This window comes from Enhydra lutris, unplaced genomic scaffold (genome assembly GCF_002288905.1).
Source record: "Enhydra lutris kenyoni isolate GAN:26980312 unplaced genomic scaffold, ASM228890v2 scaffoldscaffold9, whole genome shotgun sequence".
Lineage (NCBI taxonomy): Eukaryota > Metazoa > Chordata > Mammalia > Carnivora > Mustelidae > Enhydra > Enhydra lutris.
The window spans coordinates 33,841,844-33,854,036 of NW_019154093.1; the positions used below are offsets into that span (position 1 = coordinate 33,841,844).

General features: G+C 35.3%; 1 protein-coding gene across 2 annotated transcripts in view; it reads left to right on the top strand.

The window, feature by feature from the left end:
- The window catches only part of LOC111143310 (leptin receptor), a 68,687-nt gene that overhangs the window by 30,738 nt on the left and 25,756 nt on the right, over positions 1-12,193 (top strand). For both annotated transcript variants that reach the window (XM_022496963.1, XM_022496962.1), the window contains exons 6-10: positions 461-605; positions 6,282-6,572; positions 6,731-6,848; positions 9,117-9,316; positions 11,916-12,064. In XM_022496963.1, the coding sequence (XP_022352671.1) occupies positions 461-605; positions 6,282-6,572; positions 6,731-6,848; positions 9,117-9,316; positions 11,916-12,064 (903 nt within the window). The remainder of the gene's footprint in view (positions 1-460; positions 606-6,281; positions 6,573-6,730; positions 6,849-9,116; positions 9,317-11,915; positions 12,065-12,193) is intronic.

Here is a 12,193-nt window from a genome sequence, read left to right on the forward strand (position 1 = left end):
CAATACAGCTTCTCAGGGTCAGGGTTCAGGTTCTTAAAATTCTTCATGCCCTCCTCTGTGACACTTTCCTCTAGGAATGTTAATAATTCTGTGTCCACTCCTGCTCATGATTTTCTACCACGTGTGTATTACAGATGTCAGTGGTGGCTTGAAACTCCCTGCTGACTAGCTGTACCTCTCAAATTTCACAAGGTCAATATTTGTTATCATTCAGTAAAAAATATCTGCTGATCATCACTGTGTTTTTCTTCTTGGAGTCGTGGGTTATTTAAAATTTTATCGACAAAGGTGCAAACATTTGTGATTTTCTCACTGTTTTCTCTTTAATGTTACCGTGGTCCGGCCAACTACTCTGTTAAGATTTTCATTCTTTGAAACTTGTTGGGACTGTTTGTTCTCAATTTTGATGAAGGTTCCATGTCAACTTGATGCTCTGATGTTTTCAAACAATATTTAACAGGCTGATGAGATTGTCTCAACTACATCTCTGCTGATAGACAGTGTGCTCCCTGGGTCTTCATACGAGGTTCAAGTGCGGGGCAAGAGACTGGATGGCCCAGGAATCTGGGGTGACTGGAGCACCCCTCTTATCTTTACCACACAAGGTAGGTTTTGTAATAGTAGCTCCTATCAAGAGAATATGCTTCCTGATTTTTCTTTTGGCCTATTGTAAGCGTCTTAAAGTTTGTGGCAAGAAGCCAAAAGAGGGGACACAATATTAACATTTTATTTGAGTGTTGGCAGGTAAATTTGTGAATGAAAACTTGTGGAAAAAAAAAAAGAAACTTGTGTAAGAGCTCCCAAGTTTATGTGCATCCGTATTGAGTGTCTTGCTGAATTACTCTTACCTATTCAAAAGATAGACTTAATAGAAAGGTTCCAGACTCACAAATTCAGAACGTTACTGGTATCAGTGTTTCCTTAATTTACATTTAAAATCAGATATATTTATTTGACATAAATTCCAAATATTCAAATTTCATTTATTATATTTACATAATATAATAAATAATAACATAATGGAATAATTCTTTTCACTCCAGATGGTGGCTTTTAAGAATTTTCCCTGTCAATTTTCATGTTTTTAATCTTTAACATCAGAAAACCTGTGGTTTATTTAAAACTTCCTCATGAAGTTGAGGTGGTGTTTTACAAAGGGCGTAGACATCTTGGAATGGTCCAGCCCTGTCATATGCTAACTTGTGACCTGGAGGACACTCCAGGGTCTTTTGCCTAGTCGTCTGATCTGTCAAAAGAGCAAAATTATTCCTTCTGAAACTCATGCAGGGTGAATATGGATATGTAGAGACAGCAAGTGCCCTGTAAGTCATTGAGCAGATAGTCAACACATTTAATGAATTAAGTCCATTTACTGATTACTTCCTATTTAAAAAGCATCAGTTAGTCAAAAAGCCAGTAACATTAGTGGTTTAAGAGCACTGACTTTGGAGTCTGACGATGTTTTATAAAAGTTCTGCCCTCACCACTTATTTGGAAAGTTTCTTTGCCCTTCTATGCCTCAATTGGCCCATCTGCAAAATAGGGACATTCTTATTTGGATAGAATGAAACAGTGCACCTACTGTGCTCACTATAGTGTCTGAGCCTTAGTAAGCACCCAGTAAACAGTAGATGCAGTCACAGTTTCCAAATCCACAGTCTCAATATTCAAAACCTCAGCATCTAATGAAGGTGACAGGTTGACATGATACATAGCTAATTGCATGAGCAAGGCTGTCAGAAGAGCTAACAAAGTTCTAGGAAGCAGGAAGGATTGGTTCTACCCAGGGAAGCCAGGGACCTTCTGTGAACAGATTTAGAAGACATGGATTTCTCAGATAATTATTGAGCATCACAATGTGTGTGCTGAGGACTCAGCTTCTGGAATTTTTCGGAGAAGGTCACCTTTTCTACCTTCAATTATTTATTGTTGATAAATGGGTCTTAATCACCAGCAGTGAATTATATAGAGGGGAATAAATTACAACATCAACTTTTAAAGAATGTCCTATGGAGGTTTTTAAGAGAGTGGGATGGGGTGCAGAGGAGGCAAGTAACCCTGACCCCCACTCTGAGAGGCCTCTGACTTGCTGCCTTCACTTACCGTCCAGTGAAATAGTTCTCTTTCACAAGAAGGTGGCTTTCTTCTTTGTGATTTTACTTCTTAATTAGATCTGAAAACCCACCCCCTCCCCGAAGAAGAGGGAAATTCTAAAAGAATCATTGTTATTTTTAAAGTTTGCTAATATTCAAATTGTAGATTATACCTTTCTAGAATAATGATTCTTAGCAATTCTGTATTTAGTGGGGTTAAGATGAACATTTTGATCCAGCATAATATAATAGTTATTTGTGTTACATTTCATATAAGATTTTATTTTGGATTTCTCAGCATAGGTTTTTAGACCTTTGGATAGACATAGTTTTAGTTCTGTTTTACTTTGTACAAAACTCTTTTAGACTACTAGAAAGTAACCTTTCTTAGCGCACATCAATATCTGTAGGATTAAATTTGCTCAGGTTCCTCAATATGTTGGACCATGTTTATATGCTTTTATACATAATATAAATCAGATTTTTAAATATACATTATAAAGCACATACATACGTATATATATGTTCTTCCCTATGCAAATATTTAGTGTTTTATGTATGTGACAGTAATAAAGATATGCTTCATTGAAAAGAAACTTTGCCAATTTACTTGCTTGTACAGTGTCTAAATATTGCAATTAACACCTGGCCTTTTACTTATTTGCCTCAGATGTGTCCCTTTAGTGACGTTAGACATTCCAAACAGAAATATCTGATAGTAAGTGAGAAATAAATCCGGACAGTGAGTAAGTAAATAGTCCCCAAAGGGCAGAATTTGTTGATTTAGCAATGAGTATAAAGGTAAGCTTACTATTTTAACAGGCTTGGATGGCTTAGATGCCACTGAGTGGTACCAGGTGATTATTAAGGGAAAGACAGAAACTTGCCAAATAGGAAGTAGACCAGGGACACCAAGAGCAGGGAGAAAAAAGCCTTTACACTTCAGTAGCTCCCAAGCACATTTCTCTGTTATAAGATCATCTGCAGTAACAGCGTAATGATGGGTACTGAATCACAAATCACAGGTGTACCTACCTTCATACTTCCCTACTGGATAATAATAATAATAGCAACAACAATAATAAGACAGTTATGGAGTGCTTCCTGTGTTTCAAGCACTGGTCTCAGTGCTTTACATGTACTATCATTTTATTTTTTCGATCCCCTGTGAGATAGGTATTGATAGTCCCCTTTTATAGACAGAGAAATCGAGATTTAGAGAGGTTAAGGAAATTGTAAACGTTGGCCCAATTTAGACTGGCAGTCTAATTCCAGTGTTCACATTCATACACACTAATACTGTGATTAAGCTCCGAATGTATGTTTATACAAGACTTCTGGTGTCACTAAAAATTGATCCTGGGAACTAATAAGCGATAAGCTTAATTACATAGAGCACTTTCGTAGAACACCTCATTTCCTTTGTGATTCCTGATAAATGAGGCTTCAGCATTGCTTGGGTTTTTCAGGTCTCAGGTTTGCTGAGTTTCCTTCACCGCAGTTCCCGCATCCCCCAGTGCTTACCGCTCTGGAGGCTTGTTCTTGAATCCTGTGCACCAGCGAAGTCTGTTTCTCCAACCTTGGGAGCTTCCTGCTCTTGTGTAAAGGATTTGGATCCTTCTCCCTTAAACCTGGGTATTTGCTATTATTAGATTATCCCATGCTGTTCACTGCTAGGTGCTATACTGGCATCCACCAAACAGAAACATTCTGTAAGACTGAGGCATTAACTTATTTACAGTGAATTAGCACACCTACTTTATCACTTCCAAACACTTTGGATTTTATTGATTTTTTTTTTTTTGAACAGAGGCTGTCTGATATATTGGTGCCAGAACAAATAGATGCTAATTATCAGTCCCTTTATAGCTACTACTTTTTGTTTGTTGATTTGTTAAAACTATCTACCAAGTGTACAGTTAATGAAGCATTGACATTTTAATCAAGGAATTCTTTTAGATTTTTAAAAAATGAATTGGCTAGGTTCTTTCTTTAGCTGTTGGGAGATCTTGGACTCTTGCCAGAACTTAAGAAGTCCAAGAATATTGCAATTAAGTTATGCTACATACTAAAAATAAGTTTAGAAGTGTTGACTTCTAGTAATACCTTTCTTAATTGCACTCTTGTCCTGCCAGAGGAAAAACAGATAATTTCTACATTTCGTACTTGACAGTGCTTGTAATGTATTAGAGAAAATATTTTCCCATTAAATAAAAATAGAAAATCTGCTTTGAAAATTTAAAAATTTATTTTCTGGTCATATAATAAACATATTTTAATATAACTTTAACTAAAGTGTTTTTTTTTAAACTAAGGTGTTTTATAATTTATGTTCATTGAAGTAATTCACTAATATCAATAGAATTTCTTCTTTTAATGAAATTCATTAGTATAGATTCTGCAAAAGTATTGGTAGTCAGGAGAAGAAAATTATTTTCTTATTTTACAGATTAAATGTTGTGTATCTCACATGAGAATAAAATATGTATGTATGTTATTTTGAAAATTAAGTATTTAACATTTACTTCGTATCAGTTTCTATATATTCAGTGTATATTTTATAAAATCCGGTATTTAATAACTTGTTTTTATTCTTTTTAAGCTAATATTTTAATATTTAATCATGCCAAAATACTATGACTATTTCTCAACTTAGCCTTACTTAGTCATTCAATTTTGAAATGAAGTGCTTTGAGATTTTTATTATCTTTAAAAGATTCAGTTTAACTTTTGAAATCTTATTTGTACTCTTTATAAAAATAAATTACTCTTAGACTTCTGAAGCAGTTCAGTAATGAGATGTGGAGCATATTGAAAGTAGGTTAATGATCTTTCAGGTCTGTGCTACATACTTGTGTGTAGTAAGCAATGGTCCAATGACGCTTGAGCGCCACCCTAGGCTAGGATTATGAATCTGACCGACTGACTTCTGTCAGTGATTTCATGCTACTAAAACTTTTCCTGTTTATGCTTGACTGTAGAAATACCAAGTAAAATGTTTTGTAAGGATTGTAAATATAAGGACAGGAGAGTTTAGCTAGCGATTACAAAAAAAAAGAAAAACTTAAATAATAAAAATCAAGGAAGTTTTGGGGCACCTGGGTGGCTCAGTCGGTTAAGCTTCTGCCTTTGGCTCAGGTCATGATCCCAGGATCCTGGGATTGAGCCCCCATCAGGCTCCTTGCACAGCGGGGAGTCTGCTTTTCCCTCTGCCTGCTGCTCCCCCTGCTTGTGTTCTCATTGTCAAGTAAATAAAAAATCTTTAAAAAAATCAATGAAGTTTTTTGTTTTTGTTTTGGGGGTAATCAGGATGATATGTCTGAGAACAGACACATTCTTTCAGCAGAGAATGGCCTACCTTAAATTGCACAGCTGAAATATACTGTTTTTGTAATGCATTGTGGCAGAAATAATTTCTTCCTATGTAACGAGTCATTTACTTTTATTTTCTTTCTAATTAAAAATATAAGTAAACTATGTTTCCAACAATAGGGGACCAAAAAAAAATAATATAGAATAGTGTAGAGGCCTTAAAAATAATATTTTAGAAAAATATTGGTTTCCTTTTTCTGTAACTACACCATACTGGCATTAAATAACTTGAAATATTACAGATCAGTATTTACAGTTTTTCCTGTTTTGGTGCCTTGACACATCATTGATTTTTACATATCCTAACTAGTTTTCTTATTTAAAGTTTACTTTTCTCCTTTACCTGCTTATTTGAAATTTTCATACATCCAAATGAAACAGTAGCAACCACCATTTAGTCTTGGGGTTTTTGCCTTAGAGTGATTTGGTTCAAGAACTCGCCCTACATTTCACTGATTTTTAAAGCGGAGTCTGATGGAAAACACATGTCATTGTGGAATTAGATTATATTTCACTTTAATTAATTTTCTGCCTATCAATCAAGTGACAATTATGCACAAAAATTTTTTGTAGTAGGTCTCTATGTTTAGAAAATACTGGACATTTTTGAAAGTTCAAGTCATTTGGGAATGAGAGTGCCTGAGATACTACATAACTGTCCATAAATAGGCAGGTAGAGTTGCACAGTCTCTTAGTACAGTCATTTATTTTTGGCGGTGTGAAACTGAATGCATTGTGAAGCCTTTCTACATAGCCTCAATTCCTCACAGGATGTTTTTGGTCTTCATCCCATATCCTCCCCTTCTCTTATTGCAGATGTCGTATACTTTCCGCCTAAAATTCTGACAAGTGTTGGGTCTAACGTTTCTTTTCACTGCATTTATAAAAGTGAAAACAAGATTGTTTCCTCAAAAAAGATTGTTTGGTGGCTGAATTTGGCGGAGAAAATTCCTCCGAGGCAGTATGCCGTGGTGGGTGACCGCGTTAGCAAAGTCACGTTTCCACATTTGAATGCAACCAAGCCTCGTGGGAAGTTCACCTACGATGCCGTGTACTGCTGCAACCAGCAGGAATGCCACCATCGCTATGCGGAACTATACGTGATTGGTAAGAATACCGCCCTTCTCTCCGTTTCCTTCCACAAGCAGATGTTTATTACCGACCCTGTGTTAGAGTCCCATTGATAATGTAAGGACATGTTGTTTTCAATAAAAATTGCTTTGGTGTTTTTGCTTTGTATTAATATTTTAATGTGTTTTAAATAGATGTCAATATCAATATATCATGTGAAACTGATGGGTACTTAACTAAAATGACTTGCAGATGGTCAGCCAATGCAATCCAATCACTCATGGGAAGTACTTTGCAGTTGAGGTATCACAGGTACGTGTTGTTCTCGCTGTTTTATTGTTCTGTGGATATGGTGAGATAAGACTTCTGGTAGAGATATCATAACAGTTCTCTAGGAGACGTTCTTCCTGTAAGAGGAAGGTAGAATCTACTTGATTAGGAAATTTTTGAGGGATCAAATAAATTGGGGATCAAATAAATTTTTGAGGGATCAAATAAAAAACTCACATTGAGGTAAAAATGTATTTTGTTTTCACCTCAAATTATTTTTTCTGATAATCAATTAATTTTCCATAATTGCATTTTAACTACTGAATGAAATCCAAGAAAAACTGGTTTCTGTACATTTTAATTTGACTTAGGGAATTGACCGGAAGACAATATCAGCGATTTTAGAAGTCCAATATTATCTGCTGAAGATTAATATTTTGGAAAAAAATCAGAGGTAGTAGCACAAAGATTGTAAGATACAATATGAATACTTTTAGAAGTAGGAAAGATTAAGAAAGAAACACTTAATAAGGAGTGAAGTGTTTTATTACTAAAGAGTAATTTGTGCTTGTTTATTTTTACCCTTCCCTGTTTTGAAAAGAATTCAAGGCTTCATCTTCCTTTAGTATCATCTGAAATAATAGCACTCTTGTTTAGGAGAAGGTAGATACATTTTTATTTTTATAATCTCTCGTATTTTCAGTTATGTGTACTGCTCTCAAACACCCTGGGTCAATTTGTGTTTTGTATTGGGGTCTTCCAGTTTGTTTCACTTGTCCTCATATATTCTTAAAATCTAAATTTTCTACTGAAAAACAAACCCCCCTCCTGAAATACTGCAATTTGAACTCTATACCTAAAGTGACCAGTCTATTGTTATGTAGTATTAGAAAAAGAAATAGGACAATTTCTTGCCATTTCTTACATAGGAATAATAGTTGGCTTCATTTTACCTGGTAAGAGTATTTTGAAATCAATAGAATATTTATGGCTGCTGTTTTACTTTTATAATGTCTTTATTTTCTTTCCATGGCATTTTTCACATTAAAAAAAGGTGTTGATGGCTGACCATCACAAAAGCTCTGTGTCTCATTTGTCTTGCTAACATTTATGAAGAACAGCAAAAGTCCCTGCATGTACTTGGGCAGGTTTTTTTTTTTTAACCTCTCTAAACCTCGATTTCCTTGTCTGTAAACTGGAGAGAATGATAGGACTTACAAGGTTTCCGTGAGAATTGATGATATATTCCATTTAATTGTAATTAAGTGATAGAATTTCTCCTAGTAAATATTCAGTAAATGGCTCTTGCTCTCATGATGACAAAGACACTAACGTCTGCATTCCAAGTGGCGTATAACTGTGCTTTGGTACATGGTCACAGTTCTCCTTACCCACAGAGGAAGCCTCATGCCTGGTTCTCATCTCTGCCCCCGCACCCCGCCAGCACTCATTCATATACACACCCCAATGATTGTAATTTTGGAGGGGGTAAGCAGGAAAAGTCACAAAAAATAGAAAATGAGAAACAGAAAAATATAGATTTTTCATTTTCTTGTAACCTCCTAGCTCCATTTTTATGGAAATGGTAACTGCTACTTTAACTACTTAAACGCTGTATTCAGAGCAAATAGTGGCATCAGGGCTATTTCAAGGAAAAGGACAACTTACAGTGTTCTGTAAGTTCTGAGGCAGAGTGTGGGTCAGGACACAGTTATAAAAATTACTTTCTTAAATTTCTTCTCTGAGGAAATGTGTTAAATGTGTTACATATTTAATCCTATGACTCAGGTGTGAATCAAGAATTGGTATTATTATCATTATATTGCTTTGAACTGGATAATATTCAGACATTGTCAATTAGGCTATAATTTACTACCAATTGTATCTTTAATTTATGGTGAAATTCAATCTGTTTCTAAAGCGTAAGAGATTTATCTTCCTTCCCATTTTGGGAGTGTCCCAATACCACTTGTAATCTATACTTCTAAAATGGTATCACTTATGTATAACATTAGCTTGACTTTCAAGGTGTTGTAGGTTTTATCTCTAATTGGATCCTTATCTCCTTCTTAGAGCAATGCCATTTATTTTACTTGCATTTCCACTTATTACCTAATAAAATATTTAGTACAGTTTATTGTTTACTTTTATGGAAAGACATAAAATTGTGATATAGCTGGGAATTCAAAAATGTCATTCCAATAAGAACATTTGTTTTAGATGGAACAGAAATCAAATATCTTATTGCTCAAATATCTTATTGCTTTCATCACTGTTGCATATTAACTGACCGTTCTCGTATCTTTTAAGGAGCAGCCTTTACTGTTCTGATGTTCCATCTATTCATCCCATGTCTGAACCCAAAGATTGCCATTTGCAGAGAGATGGTTTTTATGAATGCATATTTCAGCCAATCTTTCTCTTATCCGGCTATACAATGTGGATTAAAATCAATCACTCTTTGGGTTCACTTGACTCTCCACCAACGTGTGTCGTTCCTGATTCCGTGGGTATGTCAAACTCTGTGGTGTGTCTTCATTTTTATTAGCAGATTTGGATTGAGATTGATTCATGGAGACTGCTGTGTTTTACCATTTCCTGATCACACTATATTTAAACAAAATTTTTTTTCATGTTTACAGTGCAATTGGGAAGACAACCTTAGAAAGTCTTGCCATTTTTATCTTTTAAATTACTTATAACAGTATTTTTGCAATAAGAATAATTTCAGCATATAATCTGACAAGTTATATTGGTCATTGGGAATAAAATTTAGCAGTAAGAGTATTCTAAATAATGCATTGCTTTGTTTTTCTCCCAATGTACTTATGAAAACATTTGGTGTTTTTAATTTAAAAATTTAACTTGGGTATTGTGATGGATTTTGCAATCTAGTAGTCATAACCCAGGGGTTTAATTTGTGAGGCTGCGTAGGATGCAGCAGGATTCAAAACAACTAAATTGAAGAAGAGAAAAATAGATCAAGCATGATGATATCCATCATGAATTTTAAATACACTTTTAAAAAGATATATTGAGGGGCGCCTGGGTGGCTCAGTGGTTAAAGCCTCTGCCTTCAGCTCAGGTCATGATCTCGGGGTCCTGGGATCGAGTCCCGCATCGGGCTCTCTGCTCGGCAGGGAGCCTGTCTCCTCCTCCAGTCTCTCTCTGCCTGCCTCTCTGCCTGCTTGTGATCTGTCTGTCAAATAAAATAAATAAATAAATAAATAAATAAAAATAAATAAAAAGATATATTGATTTCGAAGTTAAGGGAGTTCTTGACATATATAATATATCCCTCCAATATTAATGTGAAATCTTTGGGAAATGACCCATTTATAATTATACAACAGAGGTAAAGGAATATCTTTTGGTGCTATATTTTGTTTTGGGAAATTATGCCAAAAAACAATATTTGATTCATTACATTTTCAAATAATTAGTACACATATGAAGTAAAACCTATATTTTGTTAAATATAGCATAAAGTCATAATTTTTAGTTTTTTAAATACCATAGAGTCCCAATTAATTGACCCCCCCCCCCAGCCCCCCCTAGCCCATGCTATTTAGTTTGGTTCCATTTAAAGTGATTTTACCGTAAGCAGTACTTCTCTGGTACTAGATATCTTGGGATGGCAAAGAACTCTCCTACCACACTCCACCCCACAGACATGCACAGATATAACCTCACATGTACTAAAAGACAAATGCAACATGGATTTAGTTCTATATGCTGTCCAAACAACCCTCGATATTATTCTTTTCAGTACTAAAATAAGGAGTTTAAGTTGGGCTTCTATTAACTACTTAGTCTTAGGAAACAATGTGGAGATTCAATTTTAGGATCCAAATGCTAGCTCCACCTGTTATTAGCTTTGTAAACATGGGCTAGACATATAAGTGCTCCGTGACTATTTTATCACCTATAAAATGTGGAAAGCTCCTCTTAATACCCCAGGGTGTGTGTTGTGGATCATGCAAAACTCTTATCTATTAAGCATCCTTTCTGTAAACTAGATATTCATGGAATATATCCATATGACAGCCATATGATTCAGTCAAGGACAATCTTAACGTCTCTCAAACGTATGTACTTCCTTTTCTGAGGAGGAATTATCTTTTCAGGAGATGAAATGCATGTCCTCTTACTGGTTGGTAAAGAATGTCTTCTTCATATATGAAGAATTGAATAAGTATGAGAAACCGTATAGTAGTGAAAAAGTTCAGGGGTTTGGTCATCAACAGTCTAAGGTATTGTTGATGAAGTCTGGAGCTGCAGAGTTCGCACTAGTGTCCTGGGGCTTTGGAATGTTTAGTTCCAAAATACATTGAGTTTGCATATTGTCTTTTACTTTTCATTTTTTTTTTCAAGAGTCCTTGCCATTCTGATCATCTTTGCCTCTATTTCTGACCTTCAAAAGCCTGTTTTCCTCAGATGATAGAGAACCAGGTCTTTACTCTGTAAGACTATCTCTGACCTTGACCTAGAAATACTTAATAACAGTAGGATGGTGTGAAACTCACACATGTGGAAAAGAATGCAGTGTGTATTTTATTTTTCCTTTTATTAAAGCTCTGCATAGAACAGATATGCTATGGACACTTACGTGTTCAGTATGAGATCTTTTGCATGCGGAACTAATGGCTCAGTTTCTTTTTTTTTTTTTTTTTTTTTAAAGAGAGATCACAAGTAGGCAGAGAGACAGACAGAGAGAGGGGAAAGCAGGCTCCCCGCTGAGCAGAGAACCCGATGTGGGACTCGATCCCAGGACCCCGAGACCACGACCTGAGCCGAAGGCAGAGGCTTAACCCACTGAGCCACCCAGGCGCCCCAATGGCTCAGTTTCTAATCAGATCTTATTATTACTTGCAGGTGACAGGGTCAATGTATTGATTTTTTTCAATCAGACTATTTGCAAACTAGAGATAATCCCTTTCTTATACTCACATAAAATTGTAGGGGATCAAGTGAAATAATGAATGAGAAAGCTTTGAAAAGGAGATACTGTTTTATAAATATTGAGTATAAAACTTATCATAATCATGTTTTAAAACTGTTATCACTGTTTAAATTGCTGTTATAGTATACTGTTTTTAAAATTTCTAGTGAAACCACTGCCTCCATCCAGTGTGAAAGCAGAAATTACTGTAGAAATTGGGTTATTGAAAATATCTTGGGAAAAGCCAGTCTTTCCAGAGAATAATCTTAAGTTCCAGATTCGCTACGGCTTAAATGGAAAAGAAGTACAGTGGAAGGTACATTTTACCTAGAAATGTCTCCAGCTTGCCTCACTAAGTGTTGTTTCTTACAGCTGTTTTAATAACTGTATTGATTAGGCTTTATTTTATTGGCATAAAAGTACCTCTTTGTGTATTCTGTAGCTA